Source organism: Micromesistius poutassou (assembly GCF_964030765.1).
Source record: "Micromesistius poutassou genome assembly, chromosome: 18".
Taxonomy (NCBI): domain Eukaryota; kingdom Metazoa; phylum Chordata; class Actinopteri; order Gadiformes; family Gadidae; genus Micromesistius; species Micromesistius poutassou.
This window is the reverse complement of record NC_140288.1, coordinates 725179-748409: the sequence shown is the minus strand read 5'-3', so window position 1 is coordinate 748409 and position 23231 is coordinate 725179. Positions and strand designations below refer to the sequence as shown.

Sequence of the window (23231 nt, the reverse complement as noted above, 5' to 3'; positions counted from 1 at the left end):
AAATGGTGGACATGAATGTCTCAAAAGTGCACCTGACGTGATCATTGTGTCGTAAACCTAACTTTAAAAAGATGTGACCCTCCACTGCTCATACTGCTGTCTCTGGGTCCTCATTCTGGGACTCTAGTCACTTCAACCCAGTTTGAAACTTTTTAACGTCCAGGCATATTTCTGTCACGGCTCTGGGTTGGTGTCACATAATTCACTTCCTGTTCCTTGCCGTCCCTGGTTCGTCTTGTGATTATGTGTCTCCGCCCCTCACCTGTGTCTAGTTTGTGTTTTGTCCAATGTCCGCCTGCCTCTCGTTTGTACCTCGTTCCCTGCCCACCTGTGTCTTGTTTAGTCTCGTGTATTTAAGTCTCCCCCTTTGTTCACAAGGAACAGGAAGTGAATTGTGTGACACCAACCCAGAACTGTGACAATTTCATGTAGTTGTGTCGTTCGTCATATGTAGTTATATAGAAGTAAAGGGTAGGTATATTATGAAACCGTCTGATCAAGAGGTCAGGGACATAATTGTTTAATGCAGAAACAATTTTTTTTATAATTGGTCCAGTGTTGAGCGCTAGCAAATTGTATGTTATATTGACTAAAGGTTGGTTATGATTTTGCCTTGAGATGTTCAACTTGAATAAAAACATACCAATGTCTCATGTTTGTAGTTTATTAAAGGATTTAGCCGGTGTGCTGAGATCCCAGAGATATCCTAAAACATACTTAATGGATAAAACAAAGTTACAGCTGTGGCAGTGACTAGACACTAGGTGGCTTTTACTGAGCGCCTCCGACATCAGGACACAGGCTGACGGTGTTCAGACGGTTTGAAGGATAAATGATCAGAGCAGGTGTTACTGCTGCGTGAGGATGGCTGGTTCCTCATCTTACGAAGAGTGTACGCCGCTAGAGGGCCGAGCTGAACTGAGATCACGGCTGACTCCGTACCTGACATCAGTCAATGTCAACACTTAACTTGAGGTCTAAGCAATCCGGCTAAATCAGTAAAGTGCCCTGTTTGAAGCTTTAGTAAAATTCCATGCTTGTAGTTATTTGGCCCTGTGCCATGTTTACATGCTGCCTTTTACCTCTGAAGAAGCTGCAGCTGGGAATGACGTCACACCTGAGTAGACTACATTCCAGTAGAGTCCTAAAACCAAAATGATACTGTTAGCAATACCAGTAGATAACGACGCATTACGCTGCACTTTGTCCCCACATAGAAGTCGGACAGTACTGTGTGCACTAAATGAGACTGAATGAGACTAAATGAGAAACAAAACAGCCACAACTGCTAAAAAACATTACTACATCTTTTCACACTTTGTTGATGCGCTTTGCTGCCGTTTTAGATTAGTCCTCATTGGGCGATCCAGCAGGAATTTCCGACTCGGAACTCGGAAAAGAGGCATTACTGTAGGGGCGTCCATATAACTAATCTACGTTCATGGATCTATAATTATCACTATCTGTTTAACTATTGATCATTCATCTCGATAGCAGTCGACACAAACAAGCCAATGTTTACTTGCACTGTGGTACGTCAACATAAGTTGATTTTGATGATATAATAAAGTACAGCTGTATTGATTCAGTTTCGTTTTGGATACCACCTTTATCCCTCTTTTAGTTATCAAACTAATTTTATATTATGTTTAAAGAATACACACCCACTTCCTCTCCTAGCCCAAAACACATTGTTTAGGTTGAATTAAAGACTTCTTTCTAGAGCCTTCTAGAAAACTTTTTTCTAGAGCTGTTTGTCCGTTCTGGGCTACTGTAGAAACAACACCAAATAAAAGAGAAGCTGCTCCCTACGTAGATATAAATGGCTCATTCTTAGGTAATGAAAACAATTTTCGTGGGATTATACACTTACTCAAACTGAATGAATATTATATTCCATTTCTGCCGTTCCGCTAGATGACACTTAATTCGACACGCTTAACCTTTAAGGGGTTAGCCATGTTTGTAGCGTCAGAAAAGTGCCATGTTTGACGTTTTAAGCAATGTGCCATCTTTGAAGTTTCAGACATGTGCCATATATTAAGTCACGTCCCATGTTTCCACTTAAAGATATGTTTGTAGCTAAGTGGTTTGATTGATCTTTCCGTGGTGATGACATACATAAGGCTCTATCCCTCCTCAGCAGAACAGCAGCTGCAGACATTCAGAGCAGACCGAGCAGGCCCTCTCGTTTAGAGAGAACGGTATAGTTTGACCTACAACTCATTCCGAGTTTAGCCTGACATAATAGCGCCCCGTGTGTGTTGATGTGTTTGTGTCCATAAGTGTGTGTTTCTCTCTGTCCTCCCTGTTCATTCCTCTCCTTTCCTCCCTACATTTCATCATCCCTTCCCTGCCCTTTCCCCTCCTCCTCCTCCTCCTCGTCTCCTTCTGTTCTTTTAGACCATTTTGTTGTTTGTCCTCTCCATTCCTCAACCCCACCTTCTCTCTCTCTCTCTCTCTCTCTCTCTCTCTCTCTCTCTCTCTCTCTCTCTCTCTCTCTCTCTCTCTCTCTCTCTCTCTCTCTCTCTCTCTCTCTCTCTCTCTCTCTCTCCTTCATTCTCTCTCTCTCTCCTTCATTCTTTCTCTCTCTCCACTAAAGTTCAAACACTATGACAGAACAGAGTAGAACAGGGATGTGTTGTGGTTGTGTTAGTTGTGCGATGGTTGTGTTATAATTGTGAAAGTCGTGGTATGGGTGTGCTCTTGTTGTGAATGGTTGTGTTGTGGTTGTGTAATGGTTGTGTTGTGGTTGTGTATTGGTTGTGTTGTGGTTGCGTTATAAGTGTGTTCTGGTTGTGGTTTGTCTGTGATATAGTGATGGTATGGTTGTGATATGGTAGGAACGTGTGTGTGTGTGTTACTGTGTAACCTTGTGTTATGGTTGTGTAAATGTTATAGTTGTGTAACGTTTGTGTTTGTTGTACTTGTGTGTTATGTGTTATGTAGTCATGTTATTGTGTAACTGATCTGGTCTGTGTTTTGGTTTTGTTACAGTTGTGTGTGTGTGTGTGTGTGTGTGTGTGTGTGTATCTCGCTTGTTTTCTCTCTGTCTCTCTCTGTCTCTCTGTCTGTCTCTCTCTCTCTGTCTCTCTCTGTCTCTCTGTCTCTCTCTCTCTCTCTCTCTGTCTCTCTCTCTCCATTAGTCATCATCTGTCCTCCCTGTTCTCTCTGCTTCTCCCCTCCATAAATCCCTCACCCTTCCCCTCCTCCTCCTCCTCCTCCTCCTCCTCCTCTCTCCTTCTCCTCCACTTCTCCTCTTTTAGACCGTTTTGTTGTTTGTCTCCTCCATTCCTCAACTCTCTCTCGCTCCTGCTCTCTCTCTCTCTCTTGTTCTCCCTCTCTCTCAAATCAACACATCATGTCACTTGCAGTTTTTCTCGATCGTTTTAACACGTTTTCTGAAACTATAGCTCAATTTCTCTAACCACTAAACTGAAAAGAGGTCACCATTTTGTCAAAACTCCACAAATCTCTTTCAAAAAGAAACACTGCACTCAAAACCATGTTCTCTCTTCTCAAAACAGATTCCACCAAAACGATAAACACAGCTATCATATCAATATATCTTAGAGAGCATCAATTCAACACTGGTGTGATAAATTTTCTCTTCCATTAAAATACTGTTTCCATATGTTTTGGCTTCACGAGGCATTGTTCAAGTGTTTAGCAGGTTGAGTTTGAACAGGTGAGCAGTGAGTGAGACTAATTGGTAATGTGGTGTGGCGTTTTGAAGGCCGGTGTTTTCCAGGTGAACCTAGTGTGCTAAATGATGAGATTTGTGCTTAGAGTTTTGCAAAAAATGTGATTTAGAATTTCTAAATGCGTGAAAACAGTGGGATTGTGCTTAGAGTTCAGCAGTCTGGAGTCTTGTAGCTGATACATGAGCCTCAAGCTTTCAGAATTGTGTGCATTGTTCCATTTTTCGTGTGTACACAATCAAGCAAAACTGTAAATAAAGGGGATTGAAGTATTGATTTCAACAGACAAAGAAAAGCGGAGGACGGGCGGGCGAGGAGCGACCGGCTCGCTGTGAGGAGAGACCAGCTCGCTGTGAGGAGAGACCAGCTCGCTGTGAGGAGAGACCGGCTCTCTGTGAGGAGAGACCGGCTCTCTGTGAGGAGAGACCGGCTCGCTGCGAGGAGAGACCGGCTCGCTGTGAGGAGAGACCAGCTCGCTGTGAGGAGAGACCAGCTCGCTGTGAGGAGAGACCGGCTCGCTGTGAGGAGAGACCGGCTCGCTGCGAGGAGAGACCGGCTCGCTGTGCTGAGCGTGGTCTCATGGGCTCTGAGGTCCTGACCGATACGGACATGTGCAGCTGCTACTGCGGCCCTGACGGAACGTTCTCTAAGTAAATGTTGCATTGTAGTCTGCTCAGAGAATGTATGGTATGTTTGTTCTGAACACAAACCTGGTTCCTGTGTGCTACAGTGTGTTCCTGTGTGCTACAGTGTGCTACAGTGTGTTCCTATGTGTTCCTGTGTGCTACAGTGCAGCTGGAGAAGCTGCCCTGTCCTCTGCAGACAGCTCTGCTCCACCGTCAGGCTGGGCTCAGAGTCCCGTCATACTTAACGTCTTCCTCCGTTTCTGATCAGTCACGGCAGGAGGAGAGTCTGTGAACACGTTCTGTCTGTTTAGAGCCTCCTGCTGTGTGGGGAGGTGAGTCTCAGTGTGAGGAGGGTGGAGGTCTCGTGCTGTGTGGGGAGGTGAGTCTCAGTTTGAGGGTGGGGTCTCGTGCTGTGTGGGGAGGTGAGTCTCAGTGTGAGGGTGGAGGCTGGAGGTCTCCTGCTGTGAGGGGAGGTGAGTCTCAGTGTGAGGAGGGTGGAGGTCTCGTGCTGTGTGGGGAGGTGAGTCTCAGTTTGAGGGTGGGGTCTCGTGCTGTGAGGGGAGGTGAGTCTCAGGACCAGCTGACTGCTGTTCTCAACGTTCTCCTCGCGGTAGCGGACGGCGTTGAGATGATCCTGTACTTCAGATGCTGGTGATGTGACTTGCTTCAGTTGTTCCAGTGATCTTGCCAATTCCCAACATAAACATTAAGCTGGGTGGGGCTGACCCAGTCTGACCCTGCTGCTCGCTGCGTCACAGCGCGTCCCTTCTTCACCTTTTTGGATCAACAGCATGAGCCCTTCATGCCTTATGTCCTCCTCCTCTCCTCTCCTCTCCTCCTCCTCCTCCTCTCCTCTCCTCTCCTCTCCTCTCCTCTCCTCTCCTCTCCTCCTCTCCTCCTCCTCCTCCTCCTCTCCTCTTCATCCTAAAGTAGAAACGAACAGAAGAGACGAAAGTAGAGTAGAACAGAGTTGTGTTCTAGTTCTGTTGTGTGTGTGTGTGTGTGTGTGTGTGTGTGTGTGTGTGTGTGTGTGTGTGTGTGTGTGTGTGTGTGTGTGTGTGTGTGTGTGTGTGTGTGTGTGTGTGTGTGTGTGTGTGTGTGTGTGTGTGTGTGTGCCCCTGGTTCGATGCGGTTCATCCCGTCTCTGAACGGTCCTTTCAAGAACCACAGGAAGTTCTGAGACGTATATCAGTCAACCAGTCTGGAACAATAAACACACAGACCCACACGCACACACACACACACACACACACACACACACACACACACACACACACACACACACACACACACACACACACACACACCCCGTCCTGCGTGGAGGGGTCACTGCTGGGACGTGTGTTTCCTGACACGCTAAAACACACCGATCACATGACCTTCCTTTCCTATCCACCAGACAGACAGACAGACAGAGAGACAGACAGACAGACAGGTAGAGAGACAGACAGAGAGACAGACAGGTAGACAGACAGACAGACAGACAGGTAGAGAGACAGACAGACAGACAGACAGACAGACAGGTAGAGACAGACAGACAGACAGACAGACATAGTGTATGTCCCTCTAAATATCCATCGATATGTTTATAGTTGTGCAGTTGTGATGTATGTATAGCAATGTTCTAGTTGTGTTCTTCTTGTGCTGTGTAGCCGTGTAATTGTGTTGTGTAGTTCTCTATTTCTAGTCCTGGTTGTGTGGTTTCTTTCTAGTTGTGGAGTTGTGTTGCGTAGTTGTGTTTAAGTTTTTTTGTGTAGTTGTTTTTAAGTTGTTTTGTGTAGTTGTTTTCAAGTTGTGTTCTTGTTAGATGTGGTGTGTACATTTGTTTTGTGTAGTTGTTTTCTAGTTGTGTGGTGCAGTTGTCAAGTTGTGTTCTAGTTGTGTGGTTGTTATCAAGTTGTGTTGTGTTGTGTTCTAGTTGTGTTGTTATGTTGTGCAGTTCGATGCTAGTTGTGTTCTTGTTACACGTGGTGTGTAAGGGTCTGTAGTTGTGTTGTGCAGTTATAAAGTTGTGTTCTCGTTCCGTCTCGTAGCTGTGGTCTAGTGTGTTGTGCAATTGTGTTGAAGTTGTGTTGTGCGTTCAGTAGGACCAGCTGTTCCTGTTGGCACAGCCAGCGTCAGCTCAGCTCACATCTCAGAGCGGGAAAACATCCGCCCACGCCGGACCGCTGGGATTAGCCGCAGATAGCTCGTGTGTTTTTATGATAACCGAATGTTTACCGCTGCTCGTCCTCGCTCTGGAAGCAAACACACAATCTATTAAAACACACTGCTCAGAACAATGATAACGGTTGACCTCTGAACTGTACACCAGTGTCACTTCACTGTGCTGAATCGTTTGGGAACAAAGAGTGTGTGAAGCGTTGTTGTGAAGTCTTTAATGAACACATCTGGGTTGGATGCTAGTTTGGTTATAGACAAGCTACTGATAGTGAGGACGACACCACCTCCAACACAACACATACCATCCTACAGTACAGAGACGGACATATTTATACACACAACACATTCCCATTGGTGATTAACTTTGAATGTTATATTTTATATACACACATACTGTACACATGTCATTACACTGGTATACACAGTATGTCTACACTGACAGACACAGTCTTACTGCAGTAGGGCTGCTGCACAACCTGAATCAATACATTGACTTTGTCCAGAGTCCGTCCTACAGTAGTACTACAGTAGTACTACAGTACTATGACACAGAACGCCGGTGCTATAGTGCACTTTACAACATACACTTCATATCATTGTACTCAATAAGGTGGAAATACATCCCAACATAAACGTTGAACCACAGAGCTCTGCTTTAATGCCTTAGAATTCAAGAATTCTTGGTGGAAGTGCTTTTACATGACTTCAAAACCGTAATACTAGTGGTGCTCCAGAGGGACGGACACATGCGACACATGAAGCAGACAATAGTACAGACAGACAGGCAGACAGACAGACGGAGGGTACGGACGGAGGGTATATGAAGCAGACAATAATATCAGAACACTGGAGACTCAGCGGGAACATAACGCGACCCCTGGTCGGGTTTCCTCCACACGGGGATTATAGGAAGGGAGTTGGTTGGTTTGGTGCTGAATGACTTTGTACTGTCTAGTTTGGTGTGTGTGTGTGTGTTTGGGGTGGGTTTGGTGTGTGTGTGTGTGTGTGTGTGTGTGTGTGTGTGTGTGTGTTGGGAGTGTGTTTAGTGTATTTAATGTGTTTTGTTGTGTGTGTGTTGTGTGTGTGTTGGGAGTGTGTTGGGAGTGTGTTGGGAGTGAGTGTGTGTGTGTGTGTGTGTGTGTGTGTGTGTGTGTGTGTGTGTGTGTGTGTGTGTGTGTGTGTGTGTGTGTGTGTGTGTGTGTGTGTGTGTGTGTGTGTGTGTGTGTGTGTGTGTGTGTGTTGCGTGTGTGTTTGGAGTGTGTATAGTGTATTTAATGTGTTTTGTTGTGTGTTGTCCTATGTTCGACTTAGTGCTGGCTGCTCTCTTCTTCATAAACACTGCATGCACACGTTTCATTTACTAAACGACTATAATGAATATATCATCTATATATTCATTATATATATATAATGAATATATCATCTATATATTCATTATATATATATATATATATATATATATATATATATATATATATATATATATATATATATATATATAATGAATATATCATCTATATATTCATTATATATATATATATATATATAATGAATATATCATCCTGGACTCAACAGTGGATCACAAAGTCCCCGGGCTGCAGAACCTGTGCTAACATAGTTATAGTGCTTCTACCGCCCACTACGGAGTTCCTTCATACTGGGAAAGGCCTTCATGATTCATACTGGGATCAATACTGGGATGGCTTCACAGTCACACACATGTGCACGCACAAAGACAGACACTTCATAGTTAACGTAAACTGTATACAGGACAAGAGTTTGACAGAGCATGGGAGCGTTAATATGACTTTTTTTTTTTTTGCATTTAAGTAACTGTAAAATAACATGCATGGTCCTTGAATAATATACCAACAGACTACATTTCCCATGATGCCATGGTCCAGAAGGTTGACCAGAGGATGAGTCTTGTTCAAACCAAACTAAAACTAAAAGCTAGACTGAATTTGAAACTTAAACTAAAACATAAACCAACAGTAACAGTGGCTGCTCGTTGAAATGAACACATTAAGATCATCTGCTAGGAACAGTTTTGTGGGTCAAGAAGGCCTGAGGACTACAAATGAAAATCACTACAACAGCACTGGACGGAGTTTAACAGGAAACAGGAAGAGCAAGGTTGTACTGGCATCAAATTCACTTCACAGATTACTCCTTAAATAGTTTACATCAGTTGCCAACACAACAGGTTTAATAGAAATAAAAAAAACAATAACACAAACGAAACCAAGAACAGCCACTGATTCTGTTTCAATTGATCCCTTCCCCTTCCTCATCCTATTCACCACCGTTGACATCCTCCTCTTCCCTGGTCTAAGACCGCCACGACCTCTATGACCCCCACGACCTCCACGACCTCCACCGCTCCCTGGTCTAAGACCTCCATGACCTCTACGACCTCCACCACCTCCACCACCTCCACCGCTCCCTGGTCTAAGTGCGTATTCTGCTTCCTGTCCGTCCAACACCCCCCTCCTCCTTTCCTTTGGGGTTCCGCCGTGAAAAAGTTCTAGAACCCTTGATGTCAGTCTGCCCCCCTCCAGACCCTGCTCCTCCAGACCCCCCCCCCCTCACACCACAGAGTGTTCATTGTGGTGCTGGAGCTGGGGGTGGTGTTGGTTGTGTGCCCCCCCGCCCCCGCCCCCGGGGCTCAGCACGGTGTGGTTGACGGAGGAGGCCGAGCGGTCGGAGCCCTCCGCCACCGTCCCGTTGAGGTTCTCCTGCCGCTGGCAGCACAGGATCTGCCTGAAGGTGGCGCTCATCTCCTTGTCGCGGTAGGAGTAGATGATGGGGTTCATGGCGGAGTTGAACTCGGCCAGGAGCAGGAAGAACTTCTCGTAGGTGAGGACGGTGCAGCTGGGGCAGAAGACGTCCAGGAGGAGGAGCACCAGACCCGGAGTCCAGCACAGGATGAAGGCTCCTGCAGGAGAACACCAGACAACACGTTATGGTTCTGTTGGGGTTAAAACACACTTTACTGTTCTGTTGGGGTTAAAACACTCTTTACTGTTCTGTTGGGGTTAAAACACTCTTTATTGTTCTGTTGGGGTTAAAACACTCTTTACTGTTCTGTTGGGGTTAAAACACTCTTTATGGTTCTGTTGGGGTTAAAACACTCTTTACTGTTCTGTTGGGGTTAAAACACTCTTTACTGTTCTGTTGGGGTTAAAACACTCTTTATGGTTCTGTTGGGGTTAAAACACTCTTTACTGTTCTGTTGGGGTTAAAACACTCTTTATTGTTCTGTTGGGGCTAAAACACTCTTTACTGTTCTGTTGGGGTTAAAACACTCTTTACTGTTCTGTTGGGGTTAAAACACTCTTTATTGTTCTGTTGGGGTTAAAACACTCTTTACTGTTCTGTTGGGGTTAAAACACTCTTTACTGTTCTGTTGGGGTTAAAACACTCTTTACTGTTCTGTTGGGGTTAAAACACTCTTTACGGTTCTGTTGGGGTTAAAACACTCTTTACTGTTCTGTTGGGGTTAAAATACTCTTTATGGTTCTGTTGGGGTTAAAACACTCTTTACTGTTCTGTTGGGGTTAAAACACTCTTTACTGTTCTGCTGTTTAAAACAAGGTTGACTGTTCTATTGTAGGATAAAACACTCTGTTGTTATTTAAAGCACCGTTCAACTAAAACCTGTCTTTCTCACTCAGAGGGCATTTGGGGAAACACTCGAGGGTTTCTGAGATCGGAGCACACTTCATTTCCTGTGTTGATCCTGAAAATACTCCTAATCCTAATAACTCCTAACTCCTAATACTCTAGGACTAATACATGTGCTGGTACCCACTAGTCTTTTCTTAGAATACTCTCCCGATGCTATGAATGGGTTAGTTCCTACCACTCTCTTCTAAAAATACTCTTCAAATACTGGAGAAGTAAAACATGGGCTAGTATTGTGAGTTTGTGGTCAGCAGCTGCGGTCAACTTAACCAGCAACTATGCCGCTTTTATTTTGAAAGGCGAGCCCATTTATTTCAATAAATAAACAATGTGTTAAAGCGAGGCCCCATGTGGGGATTCTGAACCACAGCTCATCTCACAGCTCACTGGAGCAGGAGGACAATTGTTCCTTTAGTTGATCTTTCTCCCGCTCCCTGAAGACCTAATCCTCCTGTTGAGTTCTGTCTCTGAACTAAAGCTCATCTCCATCACTGTCATTAACCACGTTCTGTTAGTGAGAGGAGGAGGAGGAGGAGGAGGAGGAGTTGAGGAGGCATGAGGAGGCATGAGGAGGAGGAGGAGGAGGTGAGTTGAGGAGGAGGAGGAGGAGTTGAGGAGGCATGAGGAGGAGGAGGAGGAGGAGGTGAGGAGGAGGTGAGTTGAGGAGGAGGAGGAGGAGGAGGCATGAGGAGGAGGAGGAGGAGGAGGAGGTGAGTTGAGGAGGAGGAGGAGGAGGAGGAGGAGGAGGTTAGGTCAGGCCCTCTGGGGGAAGGGTGGGGTGAGTTTCTCTGATTCCCAGGAATGCCGTTGCTAGGAGACCGTAACATATCAGCCTTTTGTAGTGGGAGGGATGCTGGAGTCACATCATAACACACGCACACACACACACTCACACTCACACACACACACACACACACACACACACGTGCCTATCCAGACACACAATCACATGCATTCTCCGTCTCTCAAGCACTGAATCATACACTCACACACACAGACACACACAGACACACACACACACACACATTCACAGCACTGTGTCGATGTGTGTGTGTGACGCCCCCCCCCCCCCGGGGCCCCGTACCCAGCACGATGACCACCGTCTTCAGCAGCGACATCATGGTGTCGCGGTTGCGGCGCGGCCCCGAGCTGTGGCGGGACATGCGCATGGTGCGCCGCCGCACGTACACGAAGATGTGCGCGTACAGCGTCACCATGACGACGAAGGTGAGCAGGTTGAACACGGCCCAGAACACCAGGTAGGAGTTGCTGTACAGCGGCGCCATGTTGGAGCAGTAGTCCAGGCCGCAGATGCAGTTCCACCCCGCGCTGGGGATGGCGCCCATGACGATGGACAGCGTCCAGATGATGACGATCACCACCACCACGCGCCGGTTGCTCATGCGCGTGTGCAGCTGCATGCGGAACACGGTGATGTGGCGCTCGATGGCGATGGCCAGCAGGTTGGCCACCGAGGCGGTCAGCGACGTGTCGATGAGGCCCTGGCGCAGCAGCCACGTGGACACGGACAGCCGCTGCGTGTTGGGGCCCGTGTTGAACATCAGGTAGAAGTAGGCCAGGCCCGCGAAGAAGTCGGCCGCCGCCAGGTTGGCCATCAGGTAGTAGATGGGGAAGTGGAAGCGGCGGTTGACGTAGATGGCCACCATCACCAGCAGGTTGGCCAGCATGATGAAGATGCACACGGTGATGCCCAGCCCCATCACCAGCTTGCTGACGGCGTCCCACTCGCGCGCCAGCGGCTTCATGCTGCGGTTGTAGAAGAAGGCGATGCTCTCGTTGTAGAAGCACTGCTCCTCCTCCCCCTCCGACGACGACGACGACGACAACGACGCCTCCGACGACGACATCATCATGACCACGGCCTGACGGACAGACAGACGGGTGGGAGGAGGGACACACGGGTTAGGGTCACCACAAGTAGAGCAGAGAGACGGGTTAGGGTCACCACAGGTAGAGCAGACAGACGGGTTAGGGTCACACAGGTAGAGCAGACAGACAGACGGGTTAGGGTCACCACAGGTAGAGCAGACAGACGGGTTAGGGTCACACAGGTAGAGCAGACAGACGGGTTAGAGTCACCACAGGTAGAGCAGACAGACGGGTTAGGGTCACCACAGGTAGAGCAGACAGACGGGTTAGGGTCACACAGGTAGAGCAGACAGACGGGTTAGGGTCACACCGGTAGAGCAGACAGACGGGTTAGAGTCACCACAGGTAGAGCAGAGAGACAGAGAAAGTTTGGAGGCCGAGTTAGAGTCAGACTGGGGAGACAGACAGGCGTTAGAGACAGACACGTGTAAGAGCAGACAGACAGACAGACAGACAGACAGACATGTTGTATTTAAGGTGGAAGTGCATCAGGGATGTACCCCGCCCCAACCCCAGTTACGATGTTCACATGATGAATAACATCTGGTTACCTAGGTTACCTACAGTAGGTTACCTAGGTTACCTACAGTAGGTTACCTAGGTTACCTACAGTAGGTTACCTTGGTTACCTACAGTAGGTTAACTAGGTGTCAGACTTACTAACGGGGCTTCTGTGTTTACATGGCCTTTAGGATTGTTTACGCGTTACAGAGCTAACAGGGTTCTATTTGGGTACTACACACCAACATACACTCTAGCGTACACATCAGGATAACCACTGTCGTACATTCCAGCAAACAGCCCAGGATTCACACAAGAGTACACTATATCATACACACTAGTGTACACACTAGAAAAACATGTGTGTGTGTGTGTGTGTGTGTGTGTGTGTGTGTGTGTGTGTGTGTGTGTGTGTGTGTGTGTGTGTGTGTGTGTGTGTGTGTGTGTGTGTGTGTGTGTGTGTGTTTTTATTTGTTTATTAAAGGATCTCCATAACTGAACACTCAGCTGTCTTATGTCATCAGAGATTAAAAAAAAAACATACTTTTAAAAACAAAATATATGAATACAATAACATTCAATGTGTGTCATATTAAGAATCATTAGCTTAAGTACATTCAGACATTGGATGGATCAAACATTTATAAACAGATTAGTACTATTAGAACTAATGTTTATATTTCTACTATTATGCTAAAAGAACATTTTACAGTACAACAGTACATAGTGTAATGTTTGTTCTAACATTGTCTGTGCATCTGAGCACAGTTCTGGCTGCGCAGTTTAGAAGTGGGTGGTGTGTTCATGTCCTTTTTAGGAGTGTGTTCAGGTCCTGTTTAGGAGTGGTGGTGTGTTCAGGTCCTGTATAGGAGTGGTGGTGTGTTCAAGTCCTGTTTAGGAGTGGTGGTGTGTTCAAGTCCTGTTTAGGAGTGGTGTTGTGTTCAGGTCCTGTATAGGAGTGGTGGTGTGTTCAGGTCCTGTATAGGAGTGGTGGTGTGTTCAGGTCCTGTATAGGAGTGGTGGTGTGTTCAGGTCCTGTATAGAAGTGGTGGTGTGTTCAAGTCCTGTATAGGAGTGGTGGTGTGTTCAGGTCCTGTTTAGGAGTGGTGGTGTGTTCAGGTCCTGTATAGGAGTGGTGGTGTGTTCAGGTCCTGTATAGGAGTGGTGGTGTGTTCAGGTCCTGTATAGGAGTGGTGGTGTGTTCAAGTCCTGTTTAGGAGTGGTGGTGTGTTCAGGTCCTGTTTAGGAGTGGTGGTGTGTTCAGGTCCTGTATAGGAGTGGTGGTGTGTTCAAGTCCTGTATAGGAGTGGTGGTGTGTTCAGGTCCTGTATAGGAGTGGTGGTGTGTTCAGGTCCTGTATAGGAGTGGTGGTGTGTTCAGGTCCTGTATAGGAGTGGTGGTGTGTTCAGGTCCTGTTTAGGAGTGGTGGTGTGTTCAAGTCCTGTATAGGAGTGGTGGTGTGTTCAGGTCCTGTTTAGGAATGGTGGTGTGTTCAAGTCCTGTTTAGGAGTGGTGGTGTGTTCAAGTCCTGTTTAGGAGTGGTGGTGTGTTCAAGTCCTGTATAGGAGTGGTGGTGTGTTCAAGTCCTGTTTAGGAGTGGTGGTGTGTTCAGGTCCTGTTTAGGAGTGGTGGTGTGTTCAGGTCCTGTATAGGAGTGGTGGTGTGTTCAGGTCCTGTATAGGAGTGGTGGTGTGTTCAGGTCCTGTATAGGAGTGGTGGTGTGTTCAAGTCCTGTATAGGAGTGGTGGTGTGTTCAAGTCCTGTATAGGAGTGGTGGTGTGTTCAGGTCCTGTTTAGGAGTGGTGGTGTGTTCAGGTCCTGTATAGGAGTGGTGGTGTGTTCAGGTCCTGTATAGGAGTGGTGGTGTGTTCAGGTCCTGTATAGGAGTGGTGGTGTGTTCAGGTCCTGTATAGGAGTGGTGGTGTGTTCAGGTCCTGTATAGGAGTGGTGGTGTGTTCAAGTCCTGTTTAGGAGTGGTGGTGTGTTCAGGTCCTGTATAGAAGTGGTGGTGTGTTCAAGTCCTGTATAGGAGTGGTGGTGTGTTCAGGTCCTGTTTAGGAGTGGTGGTGTGTTCAGGTCCTGTATAGGAGTGGTGGTGTGTTCAAGTCCTGTATAGGAGTGGTGGTGTGTTCAAGTCCTGTTCAGGAGTGGTGGTGTGTTCAAGTCCTGTATAGGAGTGGTGGTGTGTTCAGGTCCTGTATAGGAGTGGTGGTGTGTTCAAGTCCTGTTTAGTACTGGGAGTGTGTTCATGTAATAAATAAATAAAAAATCAATACTCTAAGTGAAACAGAACTAAAGATGGAGGAAGCTTCTGTAATATAAAGTATTAAATGGTAGATAGGAACCACATCTAGCTCAACCCATTTTGACCACAACAGAGTTAATATATTCAGACCAAGAGTACTATCAACGTGTGTGTGTGTGTGTGTGTGTGTGTGTGTGTGTGTGTGTGTGTGTGTGTGTGTGTGTGTGTGTGTGTGTGTGTGTGTGTGTGTGTGTGTGTGTGTGTGTGTGTGTGTGTGTGTGTGTGTGTGTGTGTGAGAGAGTGTATTTTCCATCTGGAGTTTTACGAGTGTTCCTGTTTTTAAAACTCGCTAAGGACCCAAAAACTGCGATATCTCTCTCTCTCTCTCTCTCTCTCATTCACTGATAAAATCACACATATACAAGCATGATACACTATTATTACACGTGTGTGTGTGTGCGTGTGTGCATGTGTGTGTGTGCGTGTGCGTTGATTGAGTGTGAGCTTCATTAATAACATAAGTCCAGACCGTTTGAGCCGACCCAATCACGTCCAGCCTGACGTTCTAGTCTGTTTCCATGGTCACCACGGCGGCTGATGTGTTTGGCTGTAAGACGGATACTGTACTATAATATAGAGCAGTATAACTGTATACTATGCTATTTTACACTAGTCTCTATACTACACTACACTAAATAATACTATACTTCATTATTCTATACTACCATTGATTATAAAATATTATGCTTCACGACTCTTTACATCTGTATAGTATAAAATACTGTTCTGTACTATTCTTTATTATCGTAGTACTCTAAGTCATATAGTATAATACATATACTATAAGATACGAAACTATACAAAACGATACTTTACTATAATAGTATACCATACTAAACTATTCTTTACTAAACCATACTACTGTATACTATAAAATACTGTACTAAACTATACAATGTGATATGATGCTATACTATATTATGCTACCATAAACTATACAGTACAATATAATACTATACCATTCTACTTTATACTATACTATATTTTCTATACTACTGTATACTACGATTACTATACAATACTATACTAAACTATGCCTCCTCCTCTCTCTTCTCCTTCTCTCTCCTCTCCTTTCTCCTCTCTCCTCTATCTCCTCTCCTCCTCTCTTCTCTCCTCTATCTCCTCTCCTCCTCTCTCCTCCTCTCTCCTCTGCCCTCCTTCTCTGCCAGGTTTCTGTACAATGGATGCATTGTTCTCCTCCGCCCTAAAATCAGCGAGAGAAATATAAAAACCTAGAAACAGACACACACTGCACTCACTCACACACACACACACACACACTGCACTCACACACACACACACACACACTGCACACACACACACACACACACACGCACACACACACACACACACACACACACACACACACTGTCACAGACTGTTTTGCACACAGATACATATCTGTGTCACAACACCCGCACACAAAAACATATCCCCTCCCCACACACACAAACACAACCACACGCACACACACACACACACACACACACACACACACACACACACACACACACCCCTCCCCTCACACACACATACTGAAACAAACAGCTACTGAATACTGGACCCTCCAAACGTTATGAATACTCCCTAGTGTGTGTGTGTGTGTGTGTGTGTGTGTGCGTGTGCGTGTGTGCGTGTGTGTGTGCGAGCAAGCGTTTGTGTGTCTAGAGTTCTATAGAGCTTCTACATGTAAGTATATAGTATTGCATAGTAGAGACTACAGTGTATGTGAGTAAAGTGTATAGTATAGTCTAGTATATAGTATATGTTAGTATATAGTAGTGTATAGCATAGGTTAGTATATAGTATATGTTAGTATATAGTATAGTGTATAGTATAGGTTAGTATATAGTATATGTTAGTATAGGTTAGTATATAGTATAGTGTATAGTATAGGTTAGTATATAGTATATGTTAGTATATAGTATAGTGTATAGTATAGGTTAGTATATAGTATAGGTTAGTATATAGTATAGTATAGGTTAGTATATAGTATATGTTAGTATATAGTATAGTGTATAGCATAGGTTAGTATCTAGTATATGTTAGTATATAGTATAGTGTATAGTATAGGTTAGTATATAGTATATGTTAGTATATAGTATACTGTATAGCATAGGTTAGTATCTAGTACATGTTAGTATATAGTATATAGTATAGTATGGCTACATGTTGGTCTAGCCCTGCTACATAGGGTGTGGTACATGTTGCTAGTCTAACGTAAACTCTCATATTCCCCGACAGTGGTGTCCATTATCTACAAACTCACACGACAGAGACTACAACATCACGTAACACTACTACCCCTAACAGCCACCACTACACCACAACACTACTGAACAACTCTATGACACAACATTATTCTACATAACACTACTACACAATGCTATTACAGAAAACCAATACACAACACTATATTACACTACTACAAAACATTACACTGATACGGAACACTTCTACACATCACTAATACACAATATCACTACACAAGTCTACTCTACACAACATAACAAAATCAAAACAGAACACAACTACACAAGACTACCAAACAACACTTCTTTACAAAGCAATACTACACAACATCAATACAGGAAACTACAACACAATATTCCACACAACACTTCTACACAACACCACTACAGAACATCCCAACAGAATCCTACTACACAACACAACACTACCCTACATAACATGACTATACACCACACTACTGCTACTACTACAATACTACACAAGCCTTCTCTTCCAACACCAGTACATATAATGGTACCACACAAAAACTAGTCCACAACACTACTACATAAGACTACTACGCAAGAATACTCTACACTACACTACCAACACTACTCTACACAAAACTATTACGCAACACTATTACTAAAAAAACCGACCTGCTCCTTAATGACCGGTACTGTCTAACCCCTACCTGCTCCTTAATGACCTGTCTCTGTACTGTCTAACCCCTACCTGCTCCTTAATGACCTGTCTCTCTGTAGTACTACTATGCAACACCACTACACAACACTACTCTACCCAACACTACTACACAACATCACTACATAAATCTACACAACACTACTTAACTGCAATACTAAACAAGACTACTAATTAACGCTATTCTGCACATCACTATACAACACCACTGAACAACACTAATACACGACGCAACTACACTAACCTACTCTAAAATCACTAGAAGATATATGTGTGTGTGTGTGTGTGTGTGTGTGTGTGTGTGTGAGCTTGTGTGAATTAGCTTGTGTGTGTGTGTGTGTGTGTGTGTGTGTGTGTGTGTGTGTGTGTGTGTGTGTGTGTGTGTGTGTGTGTGTGTGTGTGGCAACACTACTATACAGAGAAACACTACACAACACTACTACCCAACACTACTTGACACAACACTACCACTACACAATACTACTACACAACAGGGCTAAACAACACTGGACTTAAACGCGTCCCTGCTAAACAATAGCATTACAGGTCAGCGTTGGACTGAGCGCAGAGTGGTGATCGTGGTCATGGGTTCAACTATACACTGAAGCTTTCCTTTGTGCAGCAAAACAAGTCTCATGTTGCCCACGTTACCGGGGTGATGTGGAACCAGAACAGAACCTGCCACAGTATGAATGTACTTTGAAACCGATTAAGATTTAGTTAGGATACACTATCCCCTACCTGTTCCTTCATGACCTGTCTCTGTACCGTCTAACCCCTACCTGCTCCTTAATGACCTGTCTCTGTACTGTCTAACCCCTACCTGCTCCTTAATGACCTGTCTCTGTACTGTCTAACCCCTACCTGCCCCTTAATGACCTGTCTCTGTACTGTCTAACCCCTACCTGCTCCTTAATGACCTGTCTCTGTACTGTCTAACCCCTACCTGCTCCTTAACGACCTGTCTCTGTACTGTCTAACCCCTACCTGCTCCTTAATGACCTGTCTCTGTACTGTCTAACCCCTACCTGCTCCTTAATGACCCGTCTCTGTACTGTCTAACCCCTACCTGCTCCTTAATGACCCGTCTCTGTACTGTCTAACCCCTACCTGCTCCTTAATGACCTGTCTCTGTACCGTCTAACCCCTACCTGCTCCTTAATGACCTGTCTCTGTACTGTCTAACCCCTACCTGCTCCTTAATGACCTGTCATTAAGGATGGATAGGGATTATAAACAAAATCACATTCAGCGATACCTGTGAACCTCACTTTAATATGAAAAAATGAATATATAAATATACATTATGGTGTTATTTCTTATGCATGATTTAGATATGGGCCAGTGAATATATAAACAAATAATGAAAAAATATAGAAATGTGTTGTTGACATACATTTTGTTTTTATGACAATAACCCTTTGCATTAATAATTAACCAAACACCAAGCAGCTGTAGCCACAGTGAGTACTTCCTCCTCAAACCACTTCTCCCTATCAGAGAAACCCAGAAAGATTGTCTTGTCTCTCTCTCTCTCTCTCTCTCTCTCTCTCTCTCTCTCTCTCTCTCTCTCTCTCTCTCTCTGAGGGTGTGTCACTCTCCTGGGATCCCGTTCTACACATGACATCATTTATCAGACCTTAATCTCATCAGCCACGATGACATCACTGAGACGAAGGCACAACACATCCCCAACACATCTGGACTAGCCTGTTCACATCTGGACTAGCCTGTTCACATCTGGACTAGCCTGTTCACAACTGGACTAGCCTGAAATCATCGAGACTAACCTCTACACATCTGGACTAGTCTCTACCCATCTGGAGTAGCATATACACATCTGGAGTAGAATATACACATCTGGACTATCATATACACATCTGGACTATCATATACACATCTGGACTAGCATATACACATCTGGACTAGTCTCTACCCATCTGGAGTAGCATATACACATTTGGACTAGCATATACACATCTGGACTATCATATACACATCTGGACTATCATATACACATCTGGACTAGCATATACACATCTGGACTAGTCTCTACCCATCTGGAGTAGCATATACACATCTGGACTAGCATATACACATCTGGACTATCATATACACATCTGGACTATCATATACACATCTGGACTAGCATATACACATCTGGACTAGTCTCTACCCATCTGGAGTAGCATATACACATCTGGAGTAGCATATACACATCTGGACTATCATATACACATCTGGACTATCATATACACATCTTGACTATCATATACACATCTGGACTAGCCTCTACCTATCTAGACTAGCATATACACATCTGGCCTATCCTGATATCATCTAGACTAGCCTCTACACATCTGGACTAGCCTCTACACATCTGGACTATAATATACACATCTGGACTAGCTTGAACATATTGCCTGGCCTCAACCCATCTGGACGAGCCTCTACACATCTGGACTACCCTAGTATACAGCACAGACCTACCAAGGTCTGAGTGCACACATCCACTCTTTATTCCAAACTCAAATCCTCCTTCCATCTTCTGCCAACGTCTGCTTCCTGTTACCCTCAAGAGTTCCATCTCAGCATCACTTGGAAGAAGGAAAGTTGTGACTAATCCATGATGAATAATATTGGTAAATTTATTATCCTTAATAATTAATGATGAATAATTATACAAATTACATTGTCAGTCCATGGCAGTCATACACCAGCACATCGTGAACTGACCGAGGAAAAACATTAATGTTGGAAGTTTACTTACAAGTGTATTGTGTTTGTGTACTTTCTGTGTACATGTGGCAAGCATGTATGTTTACTTACTGTGTACATGTACTTAGTGTGTACATGTATTAAATGTAAGTTTGGAATTGGAACATGATAACTGCCAATGTGATCGAAAGCTAAACAAACAGGAGACATTCTGACTCCACAGGTCAAAAGGATTCAACACTCACATACTACACACTCACATACTACACACACACACACACACACACACACACACACACACACACACACACACACACACACACACGCACACACACACACACACACACACACACGCACGCATGTCCGGTCTCTCTCTCAAATTCTCTCTTTCTTTGAAAAGGTGGACCCATGCTTGTCTTTCCAGTCAATGTTGTCTTGTTCTGTCTTTAAAACCAGCTTCCTGCATGAGCACACACACACACACACACACACACACACACACACACACACACACACACACACACACATACACAATACAAGAGCACCAGTACCTCAACAACTTATTTAGGAGTAATAATTAGGTGAGTGCTGCATGCAGCGCTTAACTATTGTTCTTCTTAAGTTTCATTTAATTTTACATTTGATCCGATAGATTATGTATGGATCAGTGATGTAATAAATACGAAGATAACGGCAGAACTTATATTATATGTAACAGATGCTAGATATGATATATAGATCATAGTTCACAAAAGGAGAATAGTTTATATATAATAGATATAGACAGTTTGGATCAGATACACGTATATTTACGTGTATTGATGTTCCACATGTTTTATATATTTTATATTTAGTATATTATCAGATGTGATGTTCTCGATATAATAGTTTCTAAATAGTTTATACTATATCAGAGGTGATGTTATCTATGTTAGGTATAGTTAATTCTATTTTGATCAGATGTGTTGGAGCAGACAGTGAGAGACCAGCGCTCCACGGCCCGGCACCAGATCCCCGAGGAAAATCAGGACAGATGTCATGTTTCCTCTGCCTGACCCTCCACTGCGTCTCACGTCCTCCTGTTCTCTAACGTCCCTTGTTCTGACACCCGGCCGCCCGATCCCGCCCGCTGCCCAGGACGCAAGGCTCATCACCCCGCAGCCCCTCCGCGCCGGAGTCTCTCCCCCCCCCGGGGCGCAGCAGGCATCTGCTGACTCCATCAGAGCCCCGTCTGCCCCGGACGCGTCCCAGCTGCGTCTACGTGGCAACTTCGGCACTTTGATTGCGTAAAAGGTCACCTTGTCGAAGATCCGTAAGCCAACTTGTTGAACTAGAGTAGAAAACGGATCTTAAACCCGCCTGAGAGGTTTTAGGGGCGCAGACTGGACATACTTACGGGGTCCTTTTCAGCTCGGGCGGTGCGGAGTTCAGCCCAACACTTTGACGCGCTGTGCGTAAAATTCCTCCCAAATGTGGATTCCTCGGCTGATCTAGAGAGACAGCTGGTTGTTATCCGAATCCAAAACAGACACGTGGAATCTTCTCATTTTAACGTTTCTACAAAAAATTCTCTTCTTCTCCTCCTCTTGGTTTCTCTCCTGCATACAGGCTCTCTGTGTCCGTCCCGCGCCGTGCCTCCCTCTGCTCACACACCGCCGCTCCTACACGAGAGGACCTTTGTCTGAGGGTGACGTCACGCGCGGACACGCACACAAACACACACACACACACACACACACACACTAGGGTACTGACGCGCGCAAGCGCCTAGACACAGTTCGGAGTTGTTCGTGTCTCCCTCGGTGCGTAATTGGAAACACATTCAGCAACTTGTTAAGAAAACGAGCGGCAGGAAGGCAGGGGGAGGGGAGAGATTCAAAGACATATTGTGTTCTCACCGATCAACCTTCTACGTCGTACTGCTGCTATACAACTAATACTATACTAATACTACTAATACTATTCCACCACATACCTTCCTCACCGGACCTCAAGATAACACTCGCCTCGTGCCGGGTTGGTGCTGTAGTGGAACAACAGGAGTATTGCAGTAGTACAGTGTGCAGTGGTAGATGTTTGATATCCTTAGCACCGCTCAGGAGGGAGAAAACGGAAGATATTCATTGACTTCTTTTGTGGCAGATATTCTCTGATAACCCATGCGGTTTCTTCTTGTTTTGGATTATCCGTTTCAAAGGCTTATTGAGGTTAATGTGGTCGGTGTATCTGTTATCTTTGACTAAGGCCTTAACCCGGCATACAGCTTTCCAGAGAGGTCAGAGGTCAAGATGTCTATGATGTCGATGTGTAGATGAGAAGGCACTATCACTGAATGGTAAGGGCTTAAAAAGCTGTTTGGCTCAGTTGTAAGAATACCTGCAGTTTCTATGAAAGCCTTCGTCATATGTCAGATAATTGTCACAGTATAACTTTTGGGTTGTGATGGTCTAGTGGTTGGGATGTTCGGGTCTAACCCCTACCTGCTCCTTAATGACCTGTCTCTGTACTGTCTAACCCCTACCTGCTCCTTAATGACCCGTCTCTGTACTGTCTAACCCCTACCTGCTCCTTAATGACCTGTCTCTGTACTGTCTAACCCCTACCTGCTCCTTAATGACCTGTCTCTGTACTGTCTAACCCCTACCTGCTCCTTAATGACCCGTCTCTGTACTGTCTAACCCCTACCTGCTCCTTAATGACCTGTCT

General features: G+C 45.0%; 2 protein-coding genes across 2 annotated transcripts in view; one reads left to right on the top strand and one right to left on the bottom strand.

The window, feature by feature from the left end:
* The window catches only part of musk (muscle, skeletal, receptor tyrosine kinase), a gene marked incomplete at its 5' end in the record, with an annotated part of 17666 nt that extends 17016 nt beyond the window's left edge, over positions 1 to 650 (top strand). Inside the window, 1 exon segment of the mRNA XM_084483227.1 lies at positions 1 to 650. This exon segment is cut by the window's left edge and continues 1878 nt beyond it.
* An 8428-nt stretch (positions 651 to 9078) lies between these two features.
* Positions 9079 to 22146, bottom strand: lpar1 (lysophosphatidic acid receptor 1; the record flags this gene model as incomplete). Its single annotated transcript, XM_084483453.1, has 3 exons — positions 21922 to 22146; positions 11262 to 12060; positions 9079 to 9428 (listed from the first exon to the last, which is right to left on the bottom strand). Exons 2-3 carry the CDS (start codon positions 12049 to 12051, stop codon positions 9079 to 9081), a joined length of 1140 nt encoding a protein of 379 aa, XP_084339579.1. The 5' UTR covers positions 12052 to 12060; positions 21922 to 22146.
* Between the last annotated feature and the right edge of the window lie 1085 nt (positions 22147 to 23231).